This window comes from Populus euphratica, unplaced genomic scaffold (genome assembly GCF_000495115.2).
Source record: "Populus euphratica unplaced genomic scaffold, PopEup_1.0 scaffold93.1, whole genome shotgun sequence".
Classification (NCBI taxonomy): Eukaryota; Viridiplantae; Streptophyta; class Magnoliopsida; order Malpighiales; family Salicaceae; genus Populus; species Populus euphratica.
Window position 1 is genome coordinate 872,641 of NW_011499873.1, and position 18,331 is coordinate 890,971.

An 18,331-nucleotide genomic window follows, 5' to 3' on the forward strand; every position below is an offset into this window, starting at 1 on the left:
TGTCAAATACATAATTATTATTTTGTTATTTATTTATTTTAATTTTTTTTATATAATGAATTTTAAGAAATACTAAAATATTAATTTAATACGCTCACGAGTAAATAAATTTAAAAAGTAATCTCTAGCGCGAACACGGAACCTTGTTTTTTTTCCCGCCTTTTGTTTTTCTTCTGTTAAAAGCAGGCGTATTCTCTCACCACTTTATTATTACTGCCAACAACAGCCAAAAAAAAAAAACCCTGAAAATGGTAGCAGTAATAATAACAAAGGTCCGTTTGCAGTGGCTGGCGGGTTCCACGAGTGCTCTTCATTTCTCAATTCTCCCTCCATTTCTCTGCAAAACCCTGCACAGAAGAAGAGGACATGGACCCCTCTTCTGCTTCCTCTCTGACACATCCCTAACAGTAATCACACATCTCTATACATTGATCTGTTCTTTTTAATTCATCTAATTCAGCATCCCCAGTTCCATCATCCGTCAACCCAGGATGAAGAAAACATTAAATAACTCAAAATCAAAACTCCTTCCCTGATCCAATTACTCCAATATCAGCCGTCTGATTCAGATCCTCGCTATTTCTTTCTATTTATTACCACTGCCATGGTTTCCACCTATTCTCTTTTCTATCAATCTATTGGTAGCCATCACTTTCTCCGTGCGCCGAAAAAGATCACTCATCTCCAAAACAATGATCTCTCCTTCTAGAATTCTTGCACAGGCACCATGAAAACTACACCGTTCCATCTCTCTTTCAAAAATTACTTTCCTTTCTCATTGCTATGGGCTGTGGAGGTTCTAAAGTGGACGATTTACCACTAGTAGTTCTCTGTAGAGAGCGCAAGGAAGTCATCAAAGCTGCCTCCGACCACCGCTACGCTCTCGCTGCTGCACACGTGGCTTCTTTTCATTCGCTGAGAGACGTTGGCGACGCGATTCGCCGATTTGTCGATGAAGGGCTCGTTATCGCCTCTTCCTCAACCGCTCCTGCCTCTCCCGTACTAACTTTACCATCTCGCGAAGGGAAATCCAGGCATGTATCGAAGAACTCCTCTACTTCAACCTCACTTTCGCACTCTATAGACACCAAAAGCAAAGACGAGGACATTGGAGATTCGCATTTGCCCTTGTCTTCCGGGTCGGATTTGGATTTGGATTCGGACTCCGTTTCAGGTTCAGGTCACATCCACATTCATGATACCCCTGAAGAAGCAGAAGGAGGAGGAGCTGTAAGAGAGATACCTTCTACTTCTTCCAATAATAATTTTAATGATTATCCCCAACCTCAAAGAAATTGGGGTTTTCCTAATTACGCAGGAGATAATCCGTATCCTAACCCGTATCCGTATTCATACTCGTATGAGAATTCGTATGCAAATACGTATTATATGAAGAGGTCTGCTACTCCGGCTAAAACGGTGGTGTATGAGGATCCTTCAGTAAATGGGTACTCTGATGGCGGGTCGGGTTATTACGCAGGTGGGTATTTTGGGTACCCGATGATGACTTCACCAACAAGGAAGCCAAGTCCTGAGAAGCCACCACCGGTGCCCCCATCACCACCAAGAGTGTCAACATGGGATTATTTCAACGTGTTCGATGCATACGACAACGGTGGTAGCGGTGGGTATCCAGATTATCATCCGTACGCGAGATACGGATATGGGTCGAGTACAAGTAGTCCAGATTCGAAAGAGGTGAGGGAGAGAGAAGGGATTCCTGATTTGGAAGATGAAACGGAGCAAGAAGTAATAAAAGAGGTTCATAAAGAGAAGAAGAAAACGAGTGAAGAAATGGATTTGAATGGAAAAATGAAGTTTAATGAGGAAATGATGAGGGATTACGGAGAAGGTACTTCAAAGTCAGTGCATATAGAAAGCAGTAGTGAGAGTTTAGAGTCTGTTAAAGGTAAAGGAATCAATAACAGTATGAGTCCGAACACGATTCAGAGTCCTGATAGTATTGTTTCGAAGAGCCCTGAAGAGGGGTCTGTTAGGAAAAAGGGGGTTAGTTTTGAGGTTGAAGATGCCTCTAATTTAACAGTGGAAATTGAGTCTTCCAAGCCTAGTGGTGTTCCTACTACTACATTGTCGGCTCATGGTACAAGGGATCTTCAAGAGGTGGTGAAGGAAATAAGGGACGAATTTGAGACCGCTTCTGGTTATGGGAATGAGGTTGCATTAATGCTTGAGGTGAGCAAGTTGCCTTACCAGTGCCAGCAAAGAAGCTCCCTATTTAAAGGTTGGATTTTTTTATTTCATTTTATTTTTTTTGTTATGTTTGTTTCAGTGGTTTTCTAGTTTGTTTCTGAGGCATGTGGTCAAATTTCCGTTTGGGTTCTTTTTGTTCTGATTATTTTTTTGTGAATTGTCTATCATACTTGCACGTACCATCACAGTCAGGGTGAAGTTTTAGAGTAAAATAAAATTATCAACTGAATGGTTATATTTCCTTGAAGAATACTCATAGGAGATTTGCTCTTTGACCCCAAATATTCGATATGATACTAACTTGAATGTTAATTTTAGTGCCATGTCTTTTCCTCGTCCCTTTGATGGGTTCTGCTGAGAATGCTTGCTGTTAAAGCGCCTCATTTCCGTCGTTTTTTGAATTTGAGTATTTATCAGATACAATAATCTTGCCACTCAAGTAAAACTGACATGCCTTGGTGCAGTGATTCTTTCCAGGATCCTGTATTTGGTGTCTTCCCACCCTCCTGCAAGGCCATCAGTACGCATTTCTTCTAGGACAATGAAAATGGCAAAATCTTACCCCTTGGAATCTGGAAATGACTTTGACATGAGGCGGAGAAACCTATCATCTACTCTCCAGGAAATTTACGCTTGGGAGAAGAAACTATACAAGGAAGTGAGGGTATGGGGCAATGATGTTGTGGGTTTCTTCTTTGGTTGCCGTGATTTTATTTTTCTAATATTCACTTAATAATTAAGTTTGAGTTTAATGCCTGTTAAAAGGCATCCGGTTCATAAACTTGTACAAGGAATTTTTTTCTTGTGCCACCAACAAACTAGCTTGTTTGATATGGAATGTCAACGTATTTTGCATTCCATACAGTAGATATTGTTCAGTGTTTGTTTTGATCGGAGTCTTTGATGTATAGTACAATTTGTTCAGTGTTTGTTTTGATCAGAGTCTTTGATGTATAGTACAATTTAAACGTGCCTGCTGATGATATTGAAAGAAGAAAATTATGCTTTGGGGAAAAAAATTGAAAATTTTCAAGAATTAATTTGTCTTTATATGATGGAAGATGTCTGAGTATTAATCATTGTGCTGCTACTTTAGTTGCTGTTGGATCTTTCTTATCAAGTGAAGTATTTATGTGGATGTTTAGGATGAAGAACGGCTACGGGTCATCTATGAAAAGGAGTGCAAAAGGTTAAAAATGTTGGATGACCGTGGAGCAGAGTCTAGTAAAATTGATGCTACCCAGGCTTCGATAAGGAAACTGCTGACAAAAATCAATGTGTGTATCCGAGCTGTTGATGCTATATCCAGTAAGATACATAGGTTGAGGGATGAAGAATTGCAGCCTCAGATCACTGAATTGATTCATGGGTAAGTTTACTGCTGTGCTCCTTGGTCTTTTCAATGCTAATCAATTTGGGGTTCACAACTTGCATGTCTTACACGAAATATACCTGAGGTTTTTGGGGCAAATGTGTGGATGGTTAGTCCTTGGGGACTATCACTTGTCATTTGTCCATAAAAGGATATGGTGTCTGCTAGGTTTACTCAAACCAGTGCTGGTATGCTGACGATCTCACTCACCATCTATGCCTCTTATGCTGTGTTGAGATACCTGAGTTGGTAAAATGACCTTTATTGTCAGTCTTTATGATAATGCATTCAATAAACTGGTTATTGAGTCTTGTTTTCTCCTTGTTCGCTGAAGCATACTGGTTATATGCACTAGTAGAGGGCATTTCTGTGTTTTGGACCTATTAATCCTCTTCATTTCTAGCTTCTACTTGATTTGGATGTCATCTTCTACTTTTTTACGGATTTGTGAAGTATTTCATCCTAAGTTTTGATAATCCTTTGCGCTTTTTTTTTGTGGCTCTAGCAGAAATTGTAAAAGTTAGGAGACTTTCTGATTCCTAGTGCTGTAGGCATGCCTGTTTAGTGTGGGTGAAGTATGATTGGAAGATGGAAGAAAAGACCAGTGCATATGCATATCTTTTTTGTGCTGTCAATTATTTGATCACTAGTGTTTTGCATTCTTCCATTTTCATATGATAATGGACTTCTATTAGCAGGTTGATCAGAATGTGGAAGTCCATGCTCAGATGTCACCAGAAGCAGTTCCAAGCTATTATGGATAGCAAAGTTCGCTCTCTAAAAGCACGGAGAGATTCTGGTTTGAAAGCCACAGTTGAACTTGAAGTGGAGCTTATTAATTGGTGCGCCTGTTTTAACAATTGGATTAACACCCAAAAATCCTATGTGGAGTCATTAAATGGGTGGCTGTTAAGGTGCCTTAACCAGGAACCTGAAGTAACCGCTGATGGGATTGTGCCCTTCTCCCCAAGCAGAATTGGTGCCCCACCTATTTTTGTAATTTGCAATGATTGGTACCAAGGAATTGTTAGGATTTCTGAGCAGGAGGGGGTTGAAAATGCCATGCTTGGTTTCACTTCAAGCTTACATCGGTTGTGGGAACGGCAAGATGAGGAGCAGCAACAAAGGATCAAAGCAGAGTACCTTACAAGGGATTTTGAGAAACAGCTTAAAACCTTGCAAATGGAGAAGGGAAGGATTGAGCAGGAGCGTGGAATCTCACCTCTAGATAAAACCATGTCAAAGGTTTCTTCAGAGAGTGGAATCTCACCACTAGATGATCTGAAGGTGGATTTGGATTCAATGAGGAAGAAATTGGAAGAAGAGAGGGCAAGGCACAAGGAAACAGCCAAATCAGTCCATGATGCAGCTTCCAGTAGTTTACAAGCAGGTTTGGTCCCAATTTTTCAGGCTCTGGGCAAATTCACTTCCGAAGTTCTGAAAGCTCATGAAGAAGTTAGGCTTTGAGATGCTGGTGGCCCATAGGAAATGCATCAGCAGCTATGTTGAAGGTCCTTGAGGGAAAGTTACCCTGCTTTACCTGGATCAAGTAACAATTGGAAAAAGGTTAGATTCGTAAGGAAAGTGAAGGAAGATGAATAAAGCAAATATGTACCAGAAAGGATTTGGCACAACGGTTAAAATTACTTGGATAAGATAACGGGAGTGCAATATGGAATTTGCTTAGAGAAGCTGGAGGTTTTTGGGGAAGAAATATGCGTGAGAGGCAAGTCAAACCGTTGTTTCCGTTTCAACTGGTTCTGCCCTAACCCTTGAGTAGATGATATGTAGGAATTTGTACAGAAATTCATTTATTGGTTGATTGGTTGTTGATGGATGTATTTGGTGCCAACTGAACTGATGGGATGGAGGATTCAGATGGTCTGAGTAGGCTCTTCGAAGTATAATTTTTATTTAATTTTTTTTTGAATGAAGTACTTGGTAATGAAATTGAGGAGCCGTTTTGACTGCCATGTGAGTTGTTGATTGCACCTGAATTAATGATTTGTGTGATTTTCTTTTTACAAGGATCCAGTGATGCATGTACATGGAGTGCAAAACGTTCCAGTGCTATCTTGTTTAATAATCTTCTGTTGAACAAGATGCTTGGCGTCCAGTTTCTGTTGGATTTCCATCCTCAAGTGGTTAATAGAATGGCTGTTGAAGGCTGCTGGAGTTTCTCACTCTACAGAATCCATCGTCTTCTGGAAATGCTGCGGGTAATAGGTGGATGCATGTTTAAAGGGCGCAAATTTCTGCGTGCGTGTTCGTGCAGATTTAGGAGGACGAAGACACGTGGTGTCTTGGAGGCCTCCTTCCTGCTTGTGTTGAAAGCTAGAACGTGTCTGTATCCTATAATCACTGGTGGTGTTGTACATATATAAATTTTATTGAAATAAAATAATATTTTTAGTGTAATTTCTTGTTTTCTTATCAATTTATTCTTTACTAACAAAATATAGTTTTTTTTAGATATGTTCTTTATATCAATTAGAATAAATTGAACAATTAAAAATGCAATTTTTCATACGAATTTAAGAAAAGCTATGTTGTTGCTTTTTGGCTTTTAATCTGTTTTTTTTTCCCCTTTTAATCATGTATTCACGCGACAGATCCAAACTATATCTTATTAAATTGGTGTCTGATCAAGTTCTAAATCTAAACAAATCCTTTAATTCTAAAAGATATACAAAAAGAATAAACTATAAACTCACAAGAGACCACAAGCAACACGCCACAATAAAATTACCGCACGAACTAGTTTTTTTTACAATTATAGTAATACTAGCTGTTCTCGACAATATATTATTGAGTAGTTTTAATAATCTATTTATATTTTATTATGCTGCAATTAAAAGAAATATTCATAAAAAAAGTAACAAATTATTGAGAAAAAATATATTTTTCATGCAATTTCTTCCTTTCTTATTCATATATTTCTTTCTTATGATAAGAACATGCTTTTTACGAGCAACATTTTTTTTAATAAGAACTAGAGGTAGTTAATATAAGTATTTGTAAAAACTTCAATCACATTAATTAAGATGAAAAAATGTATCTCTTGAGTCAACATTCCATTTATTTATATATTTCTTTCCATATTTTTATTTTGATAGAAATATATTTTTGATATAAAAATATATTGTTTTTATATAGAAACTTGTCATGAAAAGTAATTTTAATTAAAAAGACATCAAAAATCAAAAATCAATAATTCATATGTGATAGAAGGGAAAAAAAATAATCCTAGAAAATTATGAAAAAAATGCAATAAAAATTATATTTCACCACCATTGAATATTCATGAGCATTTGTTTTTTAATTTTGCATAATGTGTTCATTTATAGTAACTCATAAAAATAATTATTAATATTATCCTTAAAAATTATATTTTTTTGAAAACCACGAGGGAATTGGATAATATTATAAATACTATTTAAATTTTTTTATTTATATAAATTTTATTTTATATAAAAAAAACAAACAACATAATGTTTAAATTTTAGCCACTTTAATAGTTGAAATGTCAGGATACAAATTTAAAACCCCATAAAACTTATTTTTACTTGTTTCCACGTGTGAAACATCTAAACACATTATAATAACTTTACCAAACTTATTTTAACCCCCAAAACATCTTTTATCTGGTTTAAAGACTAAAATTAATTAGAATAAAAAAAACCTTCTTGATAGTGGATTTGCTTTTTCTATGAAAAATTTAAACTACTTCTATGAAATTCTTCTTTGCAAGAGAACCCACGAACTTGAGATTAGTTTTTCTCGTGGTTGGAACGTGGTCGACTACCGACTTTTTCTTCTTATTTATTTTTTAATGATTTTTTATTTATTGTTCCAACATTTAGGGGCTAAAATGTAAAAATAAAAAAGTAAAAAGTTGAAATAAAAATTTATAAGACTCTAGGAATCAAATAATGTGTAAATTAAATTTTGGAGGACCAGATTAAAGTTTTTCATGCCGTTTAAACAATGGGCTCTATTTTTTATTTTAGTTCTTATTCTTTTATTTTTTAAATTATAATTTTAAATTCAATCTATTAAAATTTATCTTTAATTAAAAGTCAGCAAATCTCAATTAGAAAAACTAGTAGCGTAGTATAACTCGTGAGCAACAAATTATTTCTGAAAAACCGAATTGTCCAAGAAACCGCGTGGTCGTGTATTGTGATACAGTAACGTACTAGCGTATTCTCCTAGCTACTCCGAAATAATTCGGCAGGGCTCATTTGAGGATTCGATCCGAAGACATCTGAGACCTCAACAGTTCGGATGCTGTTTTATTCTTTGGAAAATGAAGATAAAAAATAAAAAATCCCAGTATTGACACGAGAGAGGCCCTGCAGGTCTTTACGCCTCGCTAGTTACCTCTCCTCGTTGACCGTTGGATGGGATCTAATTCATCAGCATCAACCGTCCACGTAAAAAAGCAGATCAATTTCATCTTGCCCTTCAATCTGTCCGTACACGCCCGAATGTCACTGGTAAATTATTTGGACAGCCAAGATATCGGTACACTAATTTTAACCTTGTCTCATTCAAATACACAGATTTTAATTTTATTTATTTGAGTACACTTTTCTCTCTCTTCAAAACTACCGGTCAAACACTGTAGAATCACATGATAAAAGTTTACTTGGTTAGAGTAGTAATATTTAATTTTACCAGCAATTTATTTATTATTGTATAATAGTTCTCAGATTTGATGTAGGTGGCTTGTCGTTTATCTGAACAGAGAATCAAATTTAGCACAACTCTTTTTTTTTTTTTTGCCATCAAGAAAAAATATAATTGCACATTAAAAAATTAATATATTTTTTGAATAAAACAGATTAAAAATTATATGTATCAATAAATAATAATAAATTTATTGATTCCAATTAAAGTTAAGTTGAAAAGCTTGGATAAAAATGTGTACAAAAATATCTAATCTTATGTTATTTGGAGCTCTTTAGTTGTTTTTTTTAATTAAATTATACAAAACAAGATTGTTTTCTGCTAGAAAATAAATAATTTAAAATCCATCAAGGAAAATTCTAGTATAATTCCTTCTCTTTTTATTAATATATATTGTCAGATTTTTTTTTTCATGGGTTCTTAAATTGATATATATATATATATATAAAAAAAGAATACAAGTAAAAAATAGAATTTTTTTTCTCATTGATATATATCAATGAGAAAATTAAATTTAGATTTGAAGTTATCAAATTATAATTATCCACAAAAAAATTATTAATATTACGAAAAACAACAATATTGTTTTTTTTAATCAGGAGCACAATTTAATAGTAAAAGGGAGCAAAAATTAAAATAAATTTTAGTTGAAAATTTAAGCGAAACAAGTCGGCAACATGTATTTTTCAAATCTAAATTTAATTTTCTTATTAATATATCTCTTGAATATTCAAGTGAAATAATATTTTTTTAACCACAATTACTATTTTTTTAAAAAAAATCATTTTTGTCAATGCAAGTTAAAAGAATATGTATCAAGATAACGTGACCCTGTTTATTATTATTATTTTTCTAATTTTGTCAGTGCCAGTTATGGATAGTGAAGCCTTAACTTTTTTTTTTTTCCTACCGCAAACTTTGTTAACATCTTTTATTTTAAATTAAATTAAATTAAATTTTATTTAATGTAATATTATCTTGAAGGAAATTCTTCCAAAAAAAAGTTCCACGATAAAATATAAAAAATCAGAAGAAGTTTTTTTACAAGATGCACCTACTATCTAAGACATCTAAAAAATTGGAGTATCAGAGCAAGAAATTATAATAAAATAAAATTCATATAGGTGACAGAGAAAAGGGTGAAAAATGGCATCCTAACGTTGTAATTAACCCAGTCATTAGCATCTAATAATCGCAATAAAGCAAAATTCCTTGAAAAAAGATCGGAGCCGTTTACAAAGAGAGACTTTTTACAGATAAAAAAGGAGAATCAAAGTTTTTTTAAAAAAACAAAGAGGCCCAATCCCATACGTTTACACTGGAAGAAGTAGAACCTCAGCAACAAATCACGTGGACCACTGATTTAAAAGTTTAGAATGTAGCAGCTGACGTTTTCTTATTCAATTCGTTCAAACTATCCCCATCTATACTCGCGGCACCACTGAGATATTACCAGCCTAACCCATACCACTCCCCCAGGGAAAAATCAAGGATACAAGATATATACTTACCTTAATATATTCAACTTACCAAATATCGACGCATGACGCGACCAAACCAATGAAAACCATCCACCTGGATCAGGCCACCACAGACAAAGCGAGTAGGCAGGAAAAAAAAAAAACAATTACTCGAGAAGCTAAATATATAAAAATATCTGCAAAAGAAGTCACATGCTACTTCCATGCTTGTCTCGTTCTCTTGCTACTCACAGGCCTCCATAAAACACTGTATCCACCTCAATTAGAAGAAGAAAGTCGAAACTCCCTCTCAACCGCCCAACAATGGCTTCTACGGTTTCGTTCTGGTCCTGTATATTCCTCCTCTCTCTAATTGTAGCGCTCTCTGCTGGAGAGGATGAATCAAAGGAGTACGTGTTGACTCTAGATCACTCCAATTTCAATGAGACCGTTAGCAAGCACGATTTCATCGTCGTCGAATTCTACGCTCCTTGGTACACACTAAAATTCAATTCTGCCTGCCCTTTTCTCTTGGTTCTTTCTCCATTTTTTTATTTAAATATGGTTAATCGTGTTTGTTCTTATGGATCTCGTTTTTTTATGCTTTATCATGTGATTCTTGATCTAATGTTAGATCTAGTAATTTGTTGGTTTTATTTTTTAAATTACCGTTTTAGCAATGGGATTGAAGTTAGATCTTGTAACTGCAAAGTGACTTTTTCGTCCTGTATAAATTTCGATGATGAAGTTATCAATTTTTTTAATCTATTGATGTATTTTATATCAAATTTTGAAAAATCTTTTTGGAATTGATTTTGGGTTAGTTTAAAATCTTTTGTGTTTTACCAACAGGTGTGGCCACTGTAAGAAGCTAGCTCCAGAGGTAAACAACTTTTCTCTATAATTGTGTGATTGCCTTGATTAAGATTGGGATCATGGTTATATGATTGGGATTATTGTTATACTCTTTTGTAGTATGAGAAAGCTGCTTCTATACTGAGCAGCAATGATCCTCAAGTTGTTCTTGCCAAAGTCGATGCGAATGAGGATGCTAACAAAGAGATCGCTAGTCAGTTTGACGTCAAGGGATTCCCCACTATTGTAATTTTGAGAAAGGGAGGGAAGTCTGTTCAAGAATACAAAGGCCCTCGTGAGGCAGATGGAATTGTTGAGTACCTGAAGAAACAAAGTGGTCCTGCTTCTGCTGAATTAAAATCAGATGACGATGCTAGTGGTTTCATTGGTGACAAGAAAGTAGTAATTGTAAGTTCCATCTTCTGATGCCTTCTACTCTTTTTTTTATCTGTGACTGAATTTTGCATGTGAACAGTTATTATTATGTTTTTGCAGGTTGGGGTGTTCCCAAAGTTCTCTGGGGAGGAGTTTGAGAACTTTTTGGCTGTAGCAGAGAAATTGCGTTCTGACTATGAGTTCGGCCATACTTTGTATGCTAAGTACCTTCCACGTGGGGAATCATCAGTTTCTGGACCCCTAGTTAGATTGTTCAAGCCATTTGATGAACTCTTTGTTGATTCTAAGGTATTGCTTTATTTACAGTGGGTTTGATGTAAAATTGTCTATCCTTTTCCAGACCTTCAACTATCTTGTGAATCACCGGTTTCTTCTAACAAAGCCACATGCTTGCAGGACTTCAATGTGGATGCTCTTGAGAAGTTTGTTGAAGAGTCCAGCATTCCCATTGTGACTCTCTTCAATAAAGACCCAAGCAATCACCCTTTTGTTGTCAAATATTTTGACAGCCCCCTTGCTAAGGTATAAAAACATGAACTCTTAGTGTTGACATGTGTTGATAATTTACAAAGTGCATGCTTAAAACTTATCACCCTTTTGTTGTCAAATATTTTGACAGCCCCCTTGCTAAGGTATAAAAACATGAACTCTTAGTGTTGACATGTGTTGATAATTTACAAAGTGCATGCTTAAAACTTACTAAATTATGCAATACTTTAAACATTGATACTCTTAGGATGATTGGGTTTGGCAGTCCCCTTCCACTACATTCCATTCACCTTTACAGCCTGGAAGGTTAGAAAGGGAAACGGATAGCTTGAACCATAATGTTTAATTCCTGATTTTCCTTTTTCTGCGTCAAACATTAACTTGCAAGAAAAAAAAACTTTTCTAAGAAGGTTCCAAATCATTTCTGTTCATTCCTTCAAAACTTGCTTAATTCCAGATTTTTCTTTGCATCCCTTAATGAAATTACAGAGTGTCATGCCATGTCCAACAGATTCAATAAGGTCTTTTCCTTTTTATTCCTTGCATTAATATTTCACTTAAACTCCTTTTTGAAAAATATTGGTAGGTTTATTATATGAATTGTTGGTGACTTTCATTCATGTCTTCTTTTATACCATATATTACGGATCTTCTAAGAACCTGATTGAAAATTGCAGGCTATGTTGTTTATGAACTTCAGCGGTGAAAATGCCGATTCCATTAGAACCAAGTATCAAGAAGTTGCTGGGCAACACAAAGGAGATGGATTAGTCTTTTTGCTGGGAGATGTTGAGGCTAGTCAAGGTGCACTGCAGGTTAGTAAGTCTTCTTTTACATTACATTTGTGCTATTTTTTACTTGATAAGTTTTTAATCTTTAAAAGATTTGCATGGATGAACAGTATTTTGGACTCAAAGAGGACCAAGTGCCGCTTATCGTCATACAGACCACTGATGGACAGAAATACTTGAAGGCCAACTTGGTGTCTGATCAAATTGCTCCTTGGTTGAAGGAATACAAGGTGATGCTGGTGTTTTAATATTCATAATGAAATGTTCCAGTACAATTTGCTCTGTTTCAAGTTGCTTGATGATGGTACCTAATTTTCAGTTGAAGGGCATAGGCCAATGGATTCGGTTTCTGTGTTCAATTGTCATTAATTAGCAAAACCTTCGTGAAATGTAAAAAACCTGCTGAAATATTGTGCAGGAAGGCAAGGTACCCCCATTTAAGAAATCTGAACCTATCCCTGAAGTTAATGATGAGCCAGTAAAAGTTGTTGTTGCTGACAGCCTTGATGAATTGGTTACCAAATCTGGAAAAAATGGTACGTATAATCTGCAGTTTTGTAGGGCTCGTCAGTTCTTTTTTTTCACAACATTGTTAGATTGGCATGCGCACTGCAATCTGTGCTTTCCTGATGGTTTAATTTAATTTCTCTCTGTTTAATTTAATGATATGCAGGTGCCTTGTGTGTGCATTTAATTTCTTTGCTAGATTCTAGAGTTCATTAATTCTTTCCTGGCTATATTCCTAGATTAGGATTCATTGGTGCTTTCCTGATGGTTTCATTGGATGGCATCATTGCTATTTATTTTAGTGACGCTCAAGTGCTTGCTGTGTTCCTTTTTCGTCTTTGCCAGGTTCTACAAGTTTTTCACAAAATTGTTAGTTAGGTTATTTGCACTTCTATGAGATATTAGAGGAGAACCTCATCTGTTCTTTGTAGCTCAATTTGTATTCTGGTTTGTGTTCTATCTTAACAGTTTTTATGGCATCCATATAACACATGTTTGAGTAACTAAGTAATTTGTGGTGGCCCTTAGGTTTTCTTATTTCGATTGTTTTGGTAACAGAGGTGTAACTTGGTGCATGGCTACTGGTCATTTTCCTTTTCATATTCTGCCCTCTTGTTTTGCAAAACTATGGCAGTTTCACAAAAGTATTTGGGTTCTATCCCCTGGTCAGAGGGGAGATCATATTTCCTGGTACACAAAATCACCTTTGGTCTCTAGCATACCAGATGAAATGGGTCTTCCCTCCCCGCTCAGGCCGCACCCAAAACACCCCCTTCTCTCCTTCCTCGTTTAAGTGATATTTATGATGTTTTAAATGGATGTTTCCTCTCCTGTCTTCTATAGTTTTAGTTATTCTCTATAACCTGCGGTGATACTTGACTTCCATATAACTTGGTGGCTTGTCATCCTTTGCAGTCTTTTTGGAGTTTTATGCCCCTTGGTGTGGTCACTGCCAAAAATTGGCACCAATCTTGGAGGAAGTTGCTATCTCGTATCAAAGCGATGCTGATATTGTTATTGCAAAGCTTGTAAGTTTTGTTCATTTCCTGTCTGAAGAAGTCATGCGTGTTATTTCGTTAAATTTTTTACTAGGTGTTATAATTACAGTTACGTTTGGGTCATTACAGTGATTGGCTGCTCACTGTTTTGTCTTCTTTTTTTTTAATTTGATTTTCCTACTTGTTTGCTCGAAGAAAATTACGTCTAGCCAAACCCTTCACACATCCACTGGTTCTCTGGCGTATCAGTTTTCCTTGATATTCAGACTATACGGTTTTCACTAATTTTTTGTGGCACCTGTAGGACGCAACTGCAAATGATATCCCAAGTGATACTTACGACGTCAAAGGATTCCCCACAGTTTACTTTAGGTCAGCTACTGGAAAGTTGGTGCAGTATGAAGGAGATAGGACCAAGCAAGACATCATTGATTTCATTGAGAAGAACAGGGATAAAATTGGCCAACAAGAACCTGCAAAAGAAGAAGAGCCAGCTAAAGATGAACTTTGAGAAAAACATCTATATTTAGTTATGTATCAATTTTGGGCATAGTTAGTCCTGAATAATCACTATGTGCTCTGATCTTTCGTTGTTAGGGAAAAAGAACGGTTATAAGCAAAGGGTGAACTGGTTTCAACTCTCTTTTTGTTGCCTGTTTTTTGTTTTTGGCCAAGCTGTAGAATTTTCACGCCGCCGTCATGATTCTTTGCATCGCTCCATACCGAAAACCGAATTTTCATGTTTCATGCGCTTTCCAAACTCGAATAGCTAGTAAAGTCGACCCTCTAGTATGAGGGATTCGAGGCGTGATTATGGCAGCGGAGTTTTGCCTATATGTGCATGCTGACTGCTGATCAATCATCTCGATGGTTAGCCTAAAGAATGGTGATCAACACCCTATCACCTTCCTACCCGTGTCAAACCGTACAAGATGGAGCGAGTTTGAGTATTGACGGTACAAGTTTCATTTAATTCTCTAGCTTATTTGTTTATTTAAATAAACTTAAAATTGATTTGCTTGAAATTTTATAGGGAAAATTACCCCTAGTAGTTTGGTTTATTTTACATTTATCCATTATATCTTAGAAAATTATAGTTTATCATAGGACAATAAATACTTTTCCCCCATTCCCTTCCCCTTTAAGCAAAGATGTATTGGGCTAGATTTGGGTAGTGACTTGTTTTGGTGGTGAATCTTCGGTGTCGGTTGGATGTGAGAGTTGAAAGGATCAAAGTTAGATCCAGAAGTTACGAAGGATTATCTCCTTTTTCATGCTTGCACTCCTGTTGTTGTAATTCTTATGGCTTTTGGTAGCTTCTGAAGCTATAAATGCGAGCTCGTTGAATAGATGTTATGAAATGCAACCCATAATTCTTCACAATAACATGTCGACTTGGTAGTGGTAAAATAAGTGCTACTATATTGTGCATCTGCTTTTCATGGAATTCCATGTTCTTGATTTCACAATTTAATTCATGGGTTCTTGTTGGAAATTGGTTTCTAACCTAAATACATCGTCGGAGATGTATTTTTTAGTTTAAAACCGGCTGCTTAACATTGCTTCACCTTCTTCGATGTGCACCGCATATGATTATGATCAAAGATTTCCATCTAAAGGGATGATCTTGCGAGTTACTTATTGTATTTTGCTACTCATGTCAAATTTTGTGAGGTAATTTCAGCAAGCACTTATCATTATGACACTTACCTTTTCCGGTAATTACATGCATGTTGCGGATATGTGATGATTTTATTTTTAACCTGATAAAAAAAATTATGATTCTTTTCTTTTGTGTATACTATCAAGCCTAAATATATATTTGGAATTGACTAGTATCAAACTCAGTATGTCCAAATTATACTACCAAACTTTTATATGATTGGACTTGATGTATGACCCATTCTTTACTCGGTATATATTCATTCTTTTAAAATATATCTAAAGGAGAAGGGTAATAAAAGTTTTTTAGACTTGTTAAAAATAAATTTATCATATTTTTTAGTTTTTGGTGTGAATTTGACAATAATACTAGAGCTAGGAACCATTCCAACTTACAATTTAACATTCTTTGTGATTTTGGCTATTCATTGGTGATTTACTTTCTCAAAAGTATTATACTTTTCCAAGAGATTTATGTTTCCAACATTTAGTTATTTTTTATTTGTATTTACAATCAAGATTCTAAAAGCAAAATGAGTTCACATAAAACTTTACATTTATATATAAAAAAATTGTGTTTTTTCAATATAAATAAGAAATTTTTTATTTAAATATTTTAACTTAAAAGAATAAGATAATATGTAGGATAAAAAATTTTATAATAAAAACTTAAATATTTTTTAGGTTAATTTAGATGAACCCATGTAATTTAGGATTTAATTTTTTTGATTCCCGGCCGGATATAATAAATATACCTGTAAGTGTAAAAAAGAAAAGAGTTAATGGACCGAGGGTCACTTTTGTTGTTCTTTTATTATTATAATTTTTTTACTTTCAGCGGTCCAGAAGGCAATGGCTTGGAGTTCCCATTGCAGCGCAAGCACTTGCACCTGAAAATGGATAGTTTAAACTGGGTTTGAAAGACAAAATCTGGGAACGAAACATCCTGCTCGTTTCATATTTTATGAATTGCACGTGGATGTGATCAGCAGTATAATAACTTGTCGTTCATATTATCCGATAAAACACCGAGTAATGATACATGCCACACGCTAGATATATAAGCAACCCATTTATCAAAAAATAGGTCATATATCTGTTAATATTATTAGTCCATTGTCCTATACAACAGCTAATCCTTTCATTTTAGGTCTTCTGTCCTCAATCTCTGGAGACAATGCCTTCCTCTTGCTAACAATATTGTTGCTGTTGCTCTTGTTGCTAACAGTAATGTTGCTGCTGTCAGTATTAAAACTGTTGTCATCAATCCTTTTGGAAGAGTACTTGTGAAGCGACTTTAGAAGGTGAGTCTGAAGCTTTTCAACATCTGATAATTGAAGTGGCTTCAATAAGAACTCCTCTGCTCCTTCTTCCAAGCACCTATAAGGAAAGATATTCGAGATGCTTAGCATTTTTTCCTTCTTGTTGATGAGAAATGGAAAATCAAAGGGATTGTAAGAAAGTTACGATTACATTCTAATTCTGGAAGGTATATTCTCTGAGGACATAACCACCACTGGAACATCTTTCCAATAAGATCCCTGCAGATGTAAGCAAAAAGGGCAAATTACTATATGATTAAAATACACACTCGGTTATACCCTTTTAAGTGGCCAGTAAGATTCTGTGCCAGAACATTCGTGGTAGATGCTAGCTCTACACCTTATGAGTCTGTGTCCAGATTGCTATTGATATTTCAAGCCATGGTAAGGATGCAATGCTGATGATTAATTAATAGCATCATTCATTTTCCATGCATATATATGCTTCGAATTATAATAACGACACCGAGGAGAAGAGATGGCGGCGAGTTTAGTGATTATACGGTGATATTACCTTGAGTCGTTTGAGTAAATCATAACCGCTCATTCCAGGCATGCAGTAATCAGTCATGATCAAATTTACTTTCATTCCCTGGATTTGACAGAAAAGATTAAAAAAGAAATTAACACCGTATGAACATTTATTGTACCACAGGGAGCCAAAGAAGAATCGGAAAGAATATAACATAAGGAATCGGTAAGTTTCAACGATTCCCAACTTCTAGATCAAGTTTCAGTGCATGGCTCAAAGATAAAAAAAAGAGGCATTGAAGGAAGAAAGGAAAAATAAAAGAGCAGTGAAAAGATGGGAAGAAAGGACCAGGAAACTTTAGAAGCTAGCTACTTTCAACTTGTAAAGAGTACCCATATCAGCTTTTCACACGCGCGCTATAGCATACATCTAAGTTAAGCACAACAGAAGCTCCACTTCTTTTTGTGTTTGTCACGGGTTATCAAGTGCATTGAATAGATCTCTAGCTGAACTCTTGAATGCGTGGCCCATTTGAGCTTTCCATACATGAAATTTGTAGTATTAAAGCTTAAAATCATGGTTAACATATACAATGTGCATTTCTTTAATCACCTATATATATTTCTTCCACAGCTAGCATCCAAAACCTAGTTAAGCTAGTTCCTGGATATCTGAAAATCTCTCCAGGTGTACCGGTGATGAATTCACTACAACAAACTGATGGCATTAATTAAAACTATCAGAATTCACAAACACTTCACCTCGAAAAGATGAAACGATCATCTGGATTAACATTCTGACAAATGATGGAGAAACACTTAAGAGAAGATTGTGAACGACAAACTTAAAAAAGTCAGAAAGGTATCCATGCATGACAGCTCAGGTTTTCATTCAAAGGATGAATTGTAGCACTGGTTCCAACGAAATAAATGCTACTATAAATATATTAGTACCAAGTCCTGGTCATATTTCACCATATACTCCGCTCAACATATGTGATGATTAATACAGGTTGGCTAAAATGCATATTAAGTTGATCTTTACTCCCCTCGAGGAATCAGATCACTTGGAATCAGAAAGAGGGGGGGGGGGAGATCAGGGTGG

The 18,331-nt window shown here is 35.4% G+C and overlaps 3 protein-coding genes across 4 annotated transcripts in view; 2 read left to right on the forward strand and 1 right to left on the reverse strand.

The window, feature by feature from the left end:
- Positions 1 to 266: 266 nt before the first annotated feature.
- On the forward strand, positions 267 to 5,395 carry LOC105127785 (uncharacterized). 2 transcript variants are annotated; one of them, XM_011029205.1, is made up of 4 exons: positions 267 to 2,242; positions 2,676 to 2,893; positions 3,357 to 3,580; positions 4,282 to 5,395. In XM_011029205.1, exons 1-4 carry the CDS (start codon positions 784 to 786, stop codon positions 5,048 to 5,050), a joined length of 2,670 nt encoding a protein of 889 aa, XP_011027507.1. In that variant the 5' UTR covers positions 267 to 783; the 3' UTR covers positions 5,051 to 5,395. The 2 variants fall into 2 exon arrangements, with proteins under 2 accessions (XP_011027507.1, XP_011027508.1); XM_011029206.1 differs by having other exon boundaries at positions 268 to 2,242; positions 2,676 to 2,875.
- Positions 5,396 to 9,942: 4,547 nt separating this feature from the next.
- On the forward strand, positions 9,943 to 14,425 carry LOC105127786 (protein disulfide-isomerase). Its single transcript, XM_011029207.1, has 10 exons — positions 9,943 to 10,229; positions 10,588 to 10,618; positions 10,711 to 10,998; positions 11,086 to 11,274; positions 11,383 to 11,508; positions 12,153 to 12,290; positions 12,377 to 12,496; positions 12,685 to 12,802; positions 13,689 to 13,801; positions 14,076 to 14,425. Exons 1-10 carry the CDS (start codon positions 10,060 to 10,062, stop codon positions 14,280 to 14,282), a joined length of 1,500 nt encoding a protein of 499 aa, XP_011027509.1. The 5' UTR covers positions 9,943 to 10,059; the 3' UTR covers positions 14,283 to 14,425.
- Positions 14,426 to 16,415: 1,990 nt separating this feature from the next.
- LOC105127787 (two-component response regulator ARR17-like) overlaps positions 16,416 to 18,331 on the reverse strand; it is a 2,853-nt gene continuing 937 nt past the window's right edge. Inside the window, exons 3-5 of the mRNA XM_011029208.1 lie at positions 17,270 to 17,347; positions 16,907 to 16,974; positions 16,416 to 16,813 (exon numbers count right to left, since the gene is read on the reverse strand). Coding sequence (XP_011027510.1) covers positions 16,555 to 16,813; positions 16,907 to 16,974; positions 17,270 to 17,347 — 405 coding nt within the window. The 3' untranslated portion in view covers positions 16,416 to 16,554. The remainder of the gene's footprint in view (positions 16,814 to 16,906; positions 16,975 to 17,269; positions 17,348 to 18,331) is intronic.